Source organism: Carettochelys insculpta, chromosome 10 (genome assembly GCF_033958435.1).
Source record: "Carettochelys insculpta isolate YL-2023 chromosome 10, ASM3395843v1, whole genome shotgun sequence".
Taxonomy (NCBI): Eukaryota; Metazoa; Chordata; order Testudines; family Carettochelyidae; genus Carettochelys; species Carettochelys insculpta.
The window spans coordinates 37,138,620-37,154,183 of NC_134146.1; the positions used below are offsets into that span (position 1 = coordinate 37,138,620).

Consider the following 15,564-nt stretch of genomic DNA (forward strand, 5'->3'; position numbering starts at 1 on the left):
TATACACTTGCAATACAAAAGCACATTATGCTTTTTAAAATATATTTCATGTTCTGGCATACCTGCATTTATTACTTCAATATTAAATTGTATTAAGATATTTTATTTCAATAAGGAATATTACTATTCATATTGACTGGATTCTCTGATTAAAGGCTCCCTGTCTATATATCCATACAATACAGATTTAAAACAGCTGGTAAGGCTTAAAGAGCCAGAGACTTGCAAATTAAGTAGTCCCAAAGTATGTATTTCATCAGCGGAGTCCAATGTGTTTCTCATTTGCCACATGTGGTGAGTGGGACACAGAGATGTGGTGAAATGGAGCACCCTCTGCCCTTTCACAGATGCACCCCAACAATTGGTGGGACAAGCAGTGGTGGTGGTTTCAGCTGTAGCCCAGAGCAGCTAGCGCTGCTCCAGCTGCAGCACTGGCCACAGCACCCAGTGCATCTCCAGGGGCCCAGCAGCTCCAGAGTGGCATCGGGGCTGTGGTGAGTCTCCAGCAGTTGTGGGGCATGCTGGTTTTTTTGTTTTTTTTTTGGGGGGGGAGGGCTGGCTTTGCAGGGGATGGAAAGGGGCTGTGGCAATTCTGAAATTTCTGTTGGACACCACTGTGTTACATGATGGACTGTGCTGATTTCATTCTTGTGACTGGGCCCTGTATTGGGTTAGTGGGTGATTTCTGAATCATCCCTTTCCATCAATTGTTTATTATTTGCCTTAAAGGATACAGACAGCTGAGCTAGGATTTTCTTTAAAAAGAAAGCAGACCAGTTTGAAAATTCACATCCTGATATGACGTGTGTGTGTGTGAGAGAGAGAGAAAGAATGAGCTGTTTTCAGGATGCTGAATAGCTCACATAACATATGGAGTCCCTGTTGTCTGTAAACTAGACCTGGATATTTGTAACCTAGGCAACCAGGTAACACCTTTGCTTCCTGGGAAAGAGAACAAAGGAGAGGGGTGGAGCCTGGTTGTTTTTGAATTAGAAGCTCAGGCAGCTAGAGTGGGCTAGTGTCATCTGGCGAGAGAGGGAGGAAGGAGGACCATTGCCTTGGCTTGGGGATGTCCTCTGAGTCCCTTCTTCCCGAGGGATTGTACTGACTAGTTCTGGTTGCTGTACTGACAAGCGTGTACCACACTGTGCCCCTGTCACCTAATAAATCTTTTGTTCACAGGATAAATGAGAGTCACTCCTGACTGTGGATAGGGTGCAGAGCTTGGAAACCCCAAACTCTGTTACACCTGCAGAATGCATGAACTTCTTTCTAAGTAAAACGGAGAAGTGTGTGTATGTGTAGTGACAGCCATCTTGATTTTTAAGAGCAGCATCATTTGTAACATTAGCATATGAGAACCCAGTATCAGAGCTTGTAAAGAAGTCTTAAATACAGATTCTACAGTTGTCAATGACATTTTACAAAGAATAGTAACAGAGAGGAAGCCGTGCTAGTCTACACACTATCAAAGCAAAAAGCAGTCAAGTAACACTTTAAAGACTAGCAAAATAGTTTATTAGGTGAGCTTTCGTGGGACAGATCCACCTCTTCAGACCATATCCAGACCAGAACAGACTCAATATTTAAGGCACAGAGAACCAAAAACAGTAAGCAAGGAGGACAAATCAGAAAAAGACAATCAAGGTGAGCAAATCAGAGAGTGGAGGGGTTGGGGGGAAGGTCAAGAATTAGACTGAGCCAAGGCCAAGCCAATCTAATTCTTGACCTTCCCCCCGACCCCTCCACTCTCTGATTTGCTCACCTTGATTGTCTTTTTCTGATTTGTCCTCCTTGCTTACTGTTTTTGGTTCTCTGTGCCTTAAATATTGAGTCTGTTCTGGTCTGGATATGGTCTGAAGAAGTGGATCTGTGCCACGAAAGCCCACCTAATAAACTATTTTGCTAGTCTTTAAAGTGCTACTTGACTGCTTTTTGTTTTGATTTTACAAAGACATTGTCTGTGTTCCATGAAGCTTATTAACTAAATCAGATGGCTACAACACAGAACAATCTCAGCTATTTGAACATCACATACCCAAACTACAGTTTATAAACTGTGCGTATTCCTGTTCTATTCCTAACATAATGCATAAAATTCAGAGCCTAATTTTGTAAGCTCTATGTTGCTGCCAGTACGTCAAGTCTCCCTCTTACCTACATTTGTCTTACTATGAACATAAACAAGTTTTATTATGCCCCACTTCCAAAAAACTCCAAGAAGGTAAGAGTATGTTCCCACTCTCCTCTTAATAGGCCATTGGAACAAGTGAGATACCTACATTATGAATTGACCCAAGTGACTCTCTTTAGTTGTTGAGAGATAATAATTGAGTTATACATCTGGAACACACAGGGACACAGATCACCTGAAAGGTTCTGGTACCTGTGGTCACTGAATTTTGACTAAGCCCTATTATACTAAAGTCTTGACACATGCCAACCTCATGAGAGTTGACACCATCTCTTTCAGCTGTAATTGGCATAGGAGGTCCCCTGGCAGCACTGGAATTTGTGACATCTGTAAAAACAATGTTTCTGCATGGTCAAGTCCCACCAGAGGAAATAATTTTTACATATTCCACATATCCACCACAGTAGAAAGCAATTGTAGGAAAGACCAATGGTTCACTCCTTGATTTCTGCCATGCATTCTTATCCCTATTTGGTTCATCCCCTGTTATTCCAGAGTCCCTTCATTCTTCTTTGTGATGGCTCTACATCTACACCATTCTTCAGTTCAAAGTTGTGGCCAGAACATTTCCCCTATTTTGCTGACCTTTAGGTTGTCCCTGTTCATTGCATAGCCACAGTTTTCTAAGTTTTCATTCTTCCATGCACACATTCCAAGTACTGCTCCAGTACCATGAATTTCACTACTACACAGGTTTCAACCTTGAAACAATGAGTCAATCAGCTTGTTAGGTGCACTGCTCACTTTTTTCACTAAACTGAAAAATCTGAACGATATAGCGCTTTAGTGTATGTCTCCCAATTCCAGCACTGATATTCTTAATATTTCTAAAGTTTTAAAGCAAGAGTGGTTGGAAGAAAACCAAAAATTAAATACAAATAGACTAAAATGTTGATAAAGCAACAAAGCTTTTTTTCCTTTGCATGTCACCTTTAAATTTAAGGCTCTAATCCTGCATATAGATCCCCCACAGCATGCTCCTGCACAGATGTGGATCTCCATCAATTTCAAAGAGGTCTGCAGTATGGGGTATGTTTGGTGAATAAAGGCCTCTAGAAAGACTTAAATATTATTGCTGATCATGTGAGCCATGTGACATCCCCTTTCCACATTTGCGATAGCAAGCCACCATTAAAAAGTAAATAGGCATCCTACAGAACAGATTCAATATTTGAGGCACATCATCATCAATAACTGCGTTCAGCGCCCGTTAGTGTCTGATGTCTCTCAGAGAACCAAAAATACTAGTCTTCTAAAAAAGGTCAGGATGTAGCTTGAATTAAGAAACTCTGTTGTTTCATTTATTTAAATTCCTAATGTGATGATGACTCATTTAACAAATTTGCTTTTTTGGCAGCTGAGACATGCTACCTCACACACAAGACAGAAAGGTATGGCACAGGGCATAGTTTCAGGCAGTGACAGCTTTTTCCTCCTAAAGGGTTGTGTGTGTGTACGTATGACTAGGTGTTTAACATAAAGAGACAAAGCTTTCTTATAGTAGTAGCAAAAGGTTTCTATAAAACAGATTTAAGTATGATAGCACATGCCATTTGTCATTATTCTTCATGTCAAGCCATGTTTCCATATGTTAGTATCCTGTTAGTACTTGTGATTTTCACTACTTCCATGCCCAGTAAAGTGTTGTTTATCCCTGGCCATTGAGGAGATGGGCAAAATCTCTTCTGCAGGAAAGTTAAACCAAAAACCTCAATTTTTTTTCACCTCAACAGCTAAGCACATTAAATAATTATTAAAAGGCCACTGACAACCAAAAAACAAACAAAAAACACTTGTCTGAATATAGCTTACTATTTTAGAAGACATCTAGATCTATCTTAAACAGACTAAAACTTTATTTCCCTATATTTTGCGTATCGTCCCCTTCACAGTCAGTTTAACTTGTAGCTTGTAGGAATCTGTTGTCCAGCAAGTAAGGAGAGAAAAAGATTCTTAAAAATAGGAAATTGTGATGATAAAATTACAGAAGTGAGCAGGGTGATTCAGAAGCATATATGATATTTGAAACTATTTTAAAACTTTTTTTTTTTTACTGCGTGGTTTTCGTTTGTTAGCATAATTGTAATGTGTGCATGAATATAAACTGAGACAAGGTTGAGAGGTTCCAGATTAGCAGGAATAACCAGGTACAAGGTTTGGTGTGGCCTGAATATTCTCCTACAGAACTAAACATGCTTTGCTGTGCGTGGCTTATAAGTAAAAATGTGTGATGAAATAATCTCAGATAAAAAGATATCTGATTTTTATTTAAGATATTCGTCATCTACACCTATCGTTTAAACTACTGAGAAAGGTCCGACTAACTTAAACAAGTTCCATGCCTTCACAACTTCTAAATGTATCAACAGACAACTACAAATGTAGGCATGTATCGGAGAGATAGCCGTGTTTAGTGTGTATCTCAAGAACAACAAGAAGCCCTGTGACACCTTATAGACTAACATATTTTGGAGCATAAGCTTTTGTGGCCAAAGACCCGCTTCATCAAATGCATGAGAGGGGTGGAATGGGGTTTCTAGAGGGGTATTTAAACAGTGGGGTCCCAATAAAAGGGAGGGCCAGAGCTGACAAGGTCTATTCATCAAGGTGAAAATGGCTCAATATCAGTACTATGCATCAAAAGATAAACAAACAAGTCAGAACAAACAGGCCTGTATGTATGTAAGCATGGTGCATCAGCTACTTTTGCTTTGCTCTAATCTCTCAGCTAGAAATGTTCAGTCAATATACATCGTAACTTTATGTGCTATATTAAAAAGAATGCATTATTACTAATTTAGCTTTGAGGTATATTTTCAACACAGAGACGAACATCTGTGGCATTTACGGACACTTTTTGGTTTGTTTAACCTACTGCCTGCATAAGAGTGCACCTAGCAAAACGTACCTGGAATGCTGCCACATGCCTTTGGTACATTGTGACGTGTTTTGTACTGCACATGAACAAAATACATGAGCACACTAGACACAGATGAAGCAAAGCACCTGAGTAAATATAAAGTGAGGAACTTAACTTTGAGCACTTTGCTCAAAAATTTTGATTCGGAGCTTTGTAGCTGTAGGTGTACAAATTCTGAGCATTTTCAAAACAGGTTCCCTTAGCCAATGCTAAAAATGCATTCACAAGTCTGCATCCACCTTCCTGGGGTCATTTCAGGCAAGTCTGTCCACTCAGAGCTGAAGGCCTGAAAGGAACGTCCCATCCGATTCTAGCCTCATCTCTCCTTTATCCCTTAGAATTGGGCTCAATAACCTGGATTAGGCTAAAGCATTACAGCCCTCAGCAGACTAAACTACAGCGCGCCATAGGCAGAGAACCGGAGGGACCGCGGTGCACCCCAGACAGTGGGGGCTTTGGCAGGGGCCATGGGACACAAGGGTGACAGAAGAGCCCACGGAAAAGAGGCAGTTACTTAACACGTGTTAGCTAACTCCACTGTGAGCCAGTGTGGGCATGGCACGGGCATCTCCCACCGGGGGCACGCAGGACTAGTGCCCACCACCTGGGGGGCGCGCAGAGACCAGGTAAGAGCAGGCACCAGGCCTGCATCTCTCCCGGCCAGCGGGGGGAGCGGGAAGCGCACTGCTGACGGGAGACGCGAAGGAGGTCGCCTAACGCCCAGCGGAAACCTCACCCCGGACGCCTCAGGGGAAACCCCGGGTGCCAGCTTCCCTCCCCTCATTTCGTCCCGTCGCGAGCTGCCAGCCAGCTCCGCCCCACTTACATAACGGCTCCCGCGGCCTCTCGCGAGGATCCCGCCTCCGCCCCCCCACGTCACCGGCAGACCAGACGGGGGCAACATGGCGGAGCGGAGGAGGCACAGAAAGCGGGTCCAGGTAGCGTAGCTTCCCCCGGCCACTCGCTGAATCCTGCCTCGTGGCGGCTTCCGCTCGAGACCCCGTGGCTGGCCCTGTTCCTCACCTCCCGCGGCCTGGAGGCCCCCGGCTCCCTGCCTATCCTTGGCCACCTCGACCCCCGTCTCTCTGCCTCAGAGCCCTGGTACCTGAGCCCCCCTCACCTTCGCCGAGCGCCCCTGCCCTTCTCTGGCCTAGAGCCTGCGCGCCCCTCTCCCCGCCAGCGCGCAGTGCCCAGCCCACCTGTCCCGCGGGCACACCTGCATCGCTCTCCCGGCTCACTGCCAGCCACCCCCAGTAGATTCCCCCGCCGTGCTGGCTGCGTGCGCCCGCCCAGACCGCCAGCCCCCGTGCACGATCGCCTCCTTCCCCCACCCACCTGTGCAATCCCGGTGCGCCGCGCCCGTCGCAAAAGCCCACCTGTGCGCTGCCCATTGCATGAAGGGAAATAAGTTGTTGTTTTTTCTCGCTGAGAAGGCAATGCAAGGCAAGGGATTTCTACGTTTAAGAACCAGTATTTTAGAAAGAACGTCTAATGTCTTATACCTCTTTGCAGCCTAAAGACCTGTTCAGTTGTAAGCAGACATAGGTGGAAGGAATTTTCTTCATAATATGGCTTTAAACATTTTATTTTTAAAGGGAAAAAGTGGGTGAGGGCTGTGGCTAGAGCATTGGCCTTCTAACCCAGGGTTATGAGTTTAGTCCTTGAGTGGCCTTTTCAAGATTCTGGGGGGCAGGTTAGATTAAAAGCAAATCTGTCAGGGATGGTGATAGGTGCTGGGGTGAGTGCAGGGAACTGGACTTGACCTCTCAAGGTCCCGTCCAGGTCTATAAGATATGTATATCTTTTGCTGCACTAATGAGAGAGGCAGGTGTTTGTGAAATTTAGATAAATGATTCGTTGTGGATGGTGGGTATTTTTTCATGTATAGTAAATCACCCATCTGCTCCTCTCTCCAAGTTTCATGGTCTTTAAGCATGTGTTTAAAAAGTTTATTTAGACAAGTACTAACAAAGGGAAGGGGAGCATTTTTCAGTAAATATTCAAGCTCAGGTTTCCAAAACACTGGGTAGGGCTCACGAAGGTACTTAAGTGCCTCAGTCCCATTTTTGGCTCCACTGTAATCCATAAAACTTCCACTGAAAGCTGTGGACTTTTGCACCTAAGTTTTCAAGGTAAAAGTTCCCCTTTATGCGTATTTTTTTTGCTCAGAGCATGCACGGCTGTCTTCCTCAAGGTGTTGGGACACCAAGATAGGCATTTGGCTGCCTATCTCAGATGTATGGCCCAAACTGATAGGTGGCCTCTTACTATGCCTGCCAAATTGGATTCCATTCAATATTTGGCCAGAGGAAGAAGTGAGGGTGCAGCATCAGCAGTCAAAAAAGCAAACAGAATATTAGGAATCATTAAAAAGGGATGGAGAATAAGATAGAAAATGTTATAGTCTCTATATAAATCCATGGTTGGCTGACATTTGAATATTACACACAGATGTGGTCGCCTCATCTCAAAAAAGATATATTGGCATTGAAAAAGGTTCAGAAAAAGGTAACAAAAATTATGGGTTTGGAATGGGTGTTATATGAAGAAAGATTAAAAAGGAGACTGACAAGGGTGGGAGGATGATATGATAGAGGTCTAAAAATCATGAAAAGTATGGAAAAAGTGAATAAGAAAATGTTGTTTTTGTTTCTATAGCATAAGTATTAGTGGTCACCAAATGAAATTAATGGGTAGCAGGTTTAAAAGTAGCAAAAGGAAGATTTTCTTCATGAAGTGCACAGGAGGAATGTGGAACTCCTTGCCACTTAATGTTGTGAAGACCAGAGTTCAAAAAAGGGCTAGGTAAATTCGTGGAGGTTAGGTCCATCAGTGGCTATTAGCCAGAATGTGTAGGAATGGTGTCCCTGGCCTCTATTTGTCAGAGGCTGGAAATGGGTGACATAGAGGGATCACTTGATGATTACTTGTTCTGTTCACGCTCTCTGGGGCCTCTGGCATTGGCCACTGTCAGCAGATAGGATATTGGATTAGATGGACCTTTGGTGTGACCCAGGATGGCCATTCTTGTGTTTTTATGCCCATCTTATAACTTTAGATCAATAGTTAAAGTGTTCATATTGGATGTGGTAGACCCTAATTAAATTCCCTTCTCTCTAGCAGAGGGGGAGGGAGATTTGGACAGAGGTAGCCCACATCTCTCAGGAGAATGTCCTAATTATTGATGTGGTCTCCCTCAATTTCTCCTGCTGATGTTGGTCCACAGTAGATAAATGACAAGTGAGTAGAGCAAAGGGAATGACTCTGGGGTCTCCCATTTCCCAGCGTCATGCCATAACCTCTGTACTACAGTTATTTTTCTTCCAGGCTTCTGGACTAATGACTAATGATTTATCCACAGTAGGTGTTTGAGTGAGAGTTTCTGAGAATTCAGAAGTTATTTTATTAATTAGTCCTGTCAGTGCTTTTTTCTAGGAAAAAAGGTGCCAGAACTCAAGCCACCACCACCACCTGCTCCCCATGGCCGCAAACTGCTGCTAGTCTACATACACATGGAGAGAGAGAGCACAGCCTAACCCCACACGTGCAGGCAAAACCCCAGCTCGCAAAGTAGCCATAATGCCTGACAACACACACAGTCCCAATACACAAAATACCCACAAGCCTTACACAAAATGCACACTCCTCCAACCCAACCATACACATCATAGCCCCAAGTACACCCTGGAACACAAATACGCATGTCCCCACTCCTGCAGATAGCAGGGCACAAACCCACAGCCCCAGAGTAGCATCCCTCTCCCACATCTCCCACAGCACCTTGCCAGGTCTCCACTGCCTCCTGCCACGCAGGACGTCTGGGCAGTGTCTCCCTGCACCAGCTGGGCATGCTGGGGAAGTGTGGCTGCCTGGCCAGGGAACTGCTCCTGGGAAGTGGGAGGTGAGCCCTGGCAGCAGTGGCTGGAGGAGAGGGGCAGTGGGTGGGAAGCTGGCATGGAGCGAGCAGGGAAGGTGGGTTGTGGGCATGGGGCAGAGGGGAAGCAGGTTGGATGGGGGCAGGGAAGATTGTGGGCACAAAATGGGAGGGGCAGAGAAGTGGGTGACGGGGCTATGGGTAGGGCACAGGTCAGGTGAGGTACAGAGTAGGGAGAACTGAGTATAGGGCACCAGGCAGGGGGGAGGGCAGGCTGGGGGCTGGGAGAACAGGGCAGAGGACACCGGACAGGGAGCTGGAGACAGGGTGCACCCCCCCCAGATCTCTGGCCATGGGTGGTGGAGGGTTGGGGTGCTGCAGGGTGCACCCCCACTAGGCACAGGTGCTCCCCAGGCACAGGGTGCGGACAGCAGCCCCCAAGCAGCTGCCTTCCTGGGGGGCACTGCTCCTTTCCCACTGCCCTGGAGGCAAGTCACTCCCCAGCTCCCGCTGTAGCCAGCAACTCCTGGGGTACCCTGCGCCTCTCCTCTGCTGCTTTACCCCCTCCTGCACCCCTCCCCGTGTGATCTCAGCCCAGTACAGCCTTAACCCTCCAGCCCTGCTCAGCCCCCTCCAGCTGCCAGACTTAACCCCCTGTGGCGCCATCCAGCCACCATGCTTAACTCCCCTCCCGACCCTCCTGTGGCTTCAGCCTGCCACCAGGCTTAACCCCTTCAGCCTCTCGTGGCCTCAACCCACTGCCAGGCTTAAGTCCCGCCCTGCAGCCTCAAACTGTCCCCCCACACCCGCCTGTTTAACACCCCCTCTCCACAGCCTCAAACTGCCTGCTACCTACCTCACATAGGAGCAGCTGGTGGCTCCTCCACTGTCTCATCCAGCACAGCTCTCAGCACAGCCCAGCCTGGCCATGCACGAGCCGCCTGGAGCAGCTCCTGGTGCAGCGCTCAGCCCTGCTCCACCCAGGGAGAAGAGGTGCCGGAACGCCATTCTGCAGCATTTTGGCAGTAAAAAAAAGCCCTGAGTCCTGTAAGAAATGTAGCACTTGTCAGTATTTTCTCTGTTCCAAATTAACAATGAAATAAGTCAGGCATTTCAGATTTCCCATATGTTTAAAATTAATTGAAATCTCTTTCAGGATCTCAGGGGAAACCCTGAAGACAGACTTCCTCTTCTTCAGCTATCACCAGTTTTGCTAATGCAGCCCTTTTACTTAATAAGGCACTTGCAAATTGAGTCAGATTCTATGGTATACTTAATTGTGCTCTGATGATGCAAAGGAGCTGTGAAACTATATTAGCTGATGTGATTTACTGGTGAATCTGTTTCTAAATGTAACATTTCAAAAATTATTGTAGGCTGATAATACAGGTCAAATTGTTAGAAATATTGGCTGTGTCTACACTAGCCTCAAACTTCGAAATGGCCATACAAATGGCCATTTCGAAGTTTACTAATGAAGCGCTGAAATACATATTGAGCGCTTCATTAGCATGCGGGCGGCCGCGGCACTTCGAAATTGACGCGCCTCGCCGCCGCACAGATTGTCCCGACGGGGCTTTTCAAAAGGACCCCGCCTACTTCGAAGTCCCCTTATTCCCATCTGCTTTTGAAGTCTCCTTATTTCCCATCTGCTAGCGAAGTTTGGGGCTAGTGTAGACACGGCCATTGTGTGATAATATTCTTACGTTACTTGTTTACAGTTCAAGTGTAAAAAAGTGGATGTGTCTTTAGTGGGCTCTCCTATGGATCTGTTCTTGACCTTATGCTGTTTGACTTTATCAATGACCTGGAGGAAGACACAAAATCATCGCTGATGAAGTCTGTAGATGGCACACAAATTAGGAGAATGGTAAATAATGAGGACAGGGCACTAATATGCAGCAACCTGGATTGCTTGGAATACAAACAATATGCAAAAAATTGTAGATCAGACTCAAAAGAGAGGGGAACTCTGTCCTGGAAAGCAGCAACTGAAAAAGATTGAGAGTTGTTATAGGTAATCAGCTGAATGAGTTCTCAGTGTGATGCTGTGGCCAAAAGAACTAATTTAATCCTTGGATGCATAAACAGAGGAATTTTGGTAACAGCGTAGGGGTTATTTATTTCATCTTTTATATTTGGCACTGGTGCAACTGCTGCACCCTGGAATGCTGTGTCCAGTTCTGGTGTCTGTAATACTACAAGGATGTTGAAAAACTGGAGAGAGTGCAGAGAAGAAAAACTTGAACTGTATAAAGGTTTAGTAAACCTACCTCATAATGGTAGACCACAGGAGCTCAGTTTATTTAGCTTAACAAAGAGAAGATAAAGAGGTGACTTAATTACATCCACATACATCTACATAGGGAATACATATTTTATATGGGCTCATCCATTTAGCAGAGAGTTATAATATGGTTCAGTGGCTGGAAGTAGAAACTAGACAAATTACACTGGACATAAAGTGTAAATTTTAAACGAGAATAATTAAACATTGATAAATTGTTCAGGTCGTTTATGGTGGATTCTCCATCACTCCTAATTGTTAAATCAGGATTGGATATTATTCTAGGCATCATTTTGGGGAAATTCTGTGGCCTGTGCTATGAAGGATATCAGACTAGATTACTGTAATCTTTCTGGCTTTGGAATCTATGAATCTAGGCACAGAACTATGAAAGAGGTTAGCATCTTGACTTAGAACTCTTTTTTTTGTCATCTATGTCACCAGTGTTTATTTCCAAAATTATGTAGCCTCTTATTTTCCCCATACTTAGTTGTGGTGCTTCTCTCCATCTTGAAATTCAGCCCTTAGGCTGCATCTACATTAACAAGTTCTTTTGGAAAATCTGGCCCTTTTTCAAAAGAACACGCGGGGTGTCTACACACAAAATGCGCTCTTTTGAGTAGAAATCGAAAGAACACAGATCTTCTTCTGGAAGCCCTCTTCTGCTCCTGGAGCAGGAAGAGTGCCTTCTTTGGGGGAGAAAAAGCATGTGCAGACATTCCACAGGCCCTTTTTTCAAAAGAGTAAGTCCTCATGGCACCAGATTTTTTTTTATCACTGTCCCCTTCTTTCAAAAGATCAGGGGCTGTGTGGATGCTCTGTATCGAAAGACCGGATTGATCTTTTGATCCACTCTGTGTGTGTGTGTGTGTGTGGAGACACACTCTTATGAAAAAAATTTTGGAAGAGATCTTCTGGAAAAACTTCCTTCAAAAGATCACTGTAGTGTAGCTGTAGCCTTACTGTTTTGCTCTTTCCATTCAGCGTTGTTCCCCTGACACATACCTCTCTGTGTAGTGTTCTGGTAGGAAAATGAAAATTACTAAAATTTTGTTCTTCGAAGCATTAATAAGAGGGATTTTCATGATAAAGATTCCAGTGGAACTTATTTGGGTAGCAGTTTAACTGAGGTAATAGGAAGAGAATTATGTGGAACAAAAAGTTGAAAAGAGAAAATCCTGAAGGAATCAGATTGCTAAAAATGTGGTAATAAGTAATACTAAATTTCTGAAGGCCCAAGACTTCCAATTTGTCTGAGAAAGCTCTGTCTGTGTGTGTCTGTGGGTAAATAAATAAAATAAAGGATGTATTAATTTTTTTTCCTTTAAACTCTCTGGTTTATCTGTTGAAGAAAAAAATCAAGTTCATATATTCTAAAAAGGCAAACAACATAGTACCACCACTCCTGAATACCTGGTGCCCAGTAAACCTGATCCTAATGTGTTTTATCTCTCATTTAAAAATAAAAGATTTCATAACATACCATGAAAATATTTAAGTATTAAATACAAGCCATCTTAGTCCAGTTCCTTTGGACAGGTATTCAGTTGAATATCACAGCTGGCACTGTGCAGTTTCAGAAACTAAGCTAGTGACTTAATAAGCATGTAGGTTGAACTGCACTGGCCAGGTTCCAAAGTGGATAACTTTATGATTCTTACCTAAAATTATGCCTATACTTTTGTTTGGGTAAATAATTAGTACTTACTAAGTGCCTCTGATCTTACTGTCACTGTACTTCACATATGTAAGTAAATATGATCACAATTACCTGTCACTATTTTATTAATGGAGAAACTGAGGCAAAGTTTGTGATTGATTGATTGGTGGCTCAGTGCAAATTGGTGGTTGACTTCAGAATAGAAGCCTGGATTTCTTGACTTTCAGTTTCTTTAACCATTATTCATAGGCTTTTGGGATTCAGCTAGATGAAAGTTGTATTGGTCATTTTTTTGACGCCATTAACTTCATAATCCTGCAGTTGGTTGTTCCTCAGTTGGGTTGAAATCTGTGGGCAGGACATTGTTCAATAACTTGCACCACAGCTTCCTGTGGTTTACCCGTTCTGTGGATGAATAAAGGACTGGTCTTCAGAAATTACAATAGAATGCTTTTCACCAAAGCTAAACTACCTTTCTTATTTCTTGGGACTCTCTTCAGTTAATTTCAGGATTTTTTGTTTTTCTTTTTGATTAAAGATGTCTGATGCTAGAGGATGTTGGGTGGAGAGAAAGGGAGGGAGACTGTCAAGAAGCAGAGAGGAGATTTAAGGTAATAGATGGGGAAGACCTGAAGAACAAGAAAAACAGGTGAAGTGGCAAAACGGGACATAAAAACAAAGATTATTTATTCCATGATGACAGCACTTACTGTCAGTTGGACAAGTAGTATGGTTTTAAAAAACAAATCCAAGTCAAGTGTGGGAAAGGGGCAAAATCACCTGATATAAGATTAAAAATTATGCATGACCTTTTCTTTTAAAATGTTGTCCCCTACTATTTTGTCATTTAACTATTAAAATATGCTTTTAGTTGTTGCACAAAATTAAAGCTATGACAAAACATCAAAGAAAAAACAGATGATTACTTTTCGTGAGATACTTATATTGCACACAATATCAATGAGCAGTAGTAGAGAGAGATGATGGTTAAGGTAGTATCTTCAGTTGGACCAATAACAGATATTACTTCACCCACTTTGTCTCTCTGTTTAACCTGGGACCAATATGAGTACAAGAACACTGCAATGAGAAATATTCATCTTTTTTTCTTAAGCTTGTATGTCCTGTGGTTACAACAGACTACCCTAATAGTCAGTATTTCTTGCTTCTAGGATTGGCTCTGGAGCTTGTTTCCTTTGAGGGACCTGGGACAACTCTCCCGTCAGTCACTTAGTTTGAGTTAGTCTTAAATTGTCATCTAGGGATAGATTTTCAGAGGTATTTAAGTGGCTAAAGATGGAGGTGAGCACCTTTATAAATCCCACTAAACACTTGAATATGAAAGAGGGGCCAGCGGGGCCAAGTGTCAGGACCCAAGTTAAAATGGCAAAGTGCTCTCATTTAACCAGTTAACCATTTTAATATCATACTATGTACACAACAAAGCAAATCAGTTCATATGAATTATAGACGCATAGTTATGTATGGGGTTTGCACATGTCTATTTTGCATATATATTTTTCTGTTCATTGCTGTAGGATAGATTTACAAAGATACCAATTTAAAGTCAGAAATGAAGTATGGGAAAGTGCTTCATTTTGCTTATACTAGGACTAAGTATACAATCATCCAATAAAAAACATGCCTTTATTACAACTTTATGTATGTGTCTTGTGTGTGTCCATCCATCCGTCCAGGAGACATCCTTCAAAGGATTTAGTCTGGAAGAATTCTGATGATTATCCAGTGCATTCTGTCATTTACTAACTTGGTTGAGTGTCGTTTTTTAGGTGTCATTTTTGATTTAAAGTTGTGCATTAACATAGGAAAGGAAATAGTGTGCTTGGATGCAATGACCATTCACTAACCAGTTTGACAAGCTTTTCATAAGTGTGTAAAAAAGTGATACAACTTTTCAGTTTGGTTTAACAAAAAAAAAATCCCTTGATGTTTTGCATTTCCATTTAGAATGCTTATTGCAGAATTGTGGCAATACATACTAAGTGCATAAACAGAGGTGGTTCATGATAGGCATTTTATGAATTAAAAATAACCAATACATACAGAGTATTCTTGTTTCATAGTGCCATGTAAGTGACCCAGCCTGATCTAGTCCTGCAAAGCTAGGTCAGGCACAGAGATGATACTTTGAGTTTCAGGACATAGCATTACCTTGCAGTGAATAATTTAGGAGTGGTGTGTGGGCTTCAGAGAAACTCTCTACTGTATCACTTTTACATTCTTAATTTTATATTTTTATAGGAAGTTGGTGAGCCATTCAAAGAAGAGAAAGCTGTAGCCAAATACCTGCGTTTCAACTGTCCAACAAAATCAACCAACATGATGGGCCACAGAGTTGATTACTTTATTGGTAAGATTACTTGGAACCAAATACAACTGTGTATTTACTAACATTATACTTTTTTAAATTCAGATTGCTAATATTTCAGTCAGTAAGCTTTATAAGGTTTATAGCCCAGGGAAACTAACAAGGCACTTACTAGTCAGAAGATTACACTTACTAATTTGAAGTAGATGCAATAGACTCTGGTAGGAAAACTGAAACGAGGTCCAGAGTAAGAAAGCCTGGTCTGTCTTCCGTCCCCTGTCATCTTTTGGTAAGGGAGGA

The 15,564-nt window shown here is 43.0% G+C and overlaps 1 protein-coding gene across 1 annotated transcript in view; it reads left to right on the plus strand.

Annotated features, from left to right (window-relative positions):
* The first annotated feature begins 6,015 nt into the window (after positions 1 to 6,015).
* SEC62 (SEC62 homolog, preprotein translocation factor) overlaps positions 6,016 to 15,564 on the plus strand; it is a 31,913-nt gene continuing 22,364 nt past the window's right edge. The window contains exons 1-2 of the mRNA XM_075004208.1: positions 6,016 to 6,052; positions 15,198 to 15,306. Of these exons, the coding sequence (XP_074860309.1) occupies positions 6,017 to 6,052; positions 15,198 to 15,306 (145 nt within the window). The 5' untranslated portion in view covers position 6,016. The remainder of the gene's footprint in view (positions 6,053 to 15,197; positions 15,307 to 15,564) is intronic.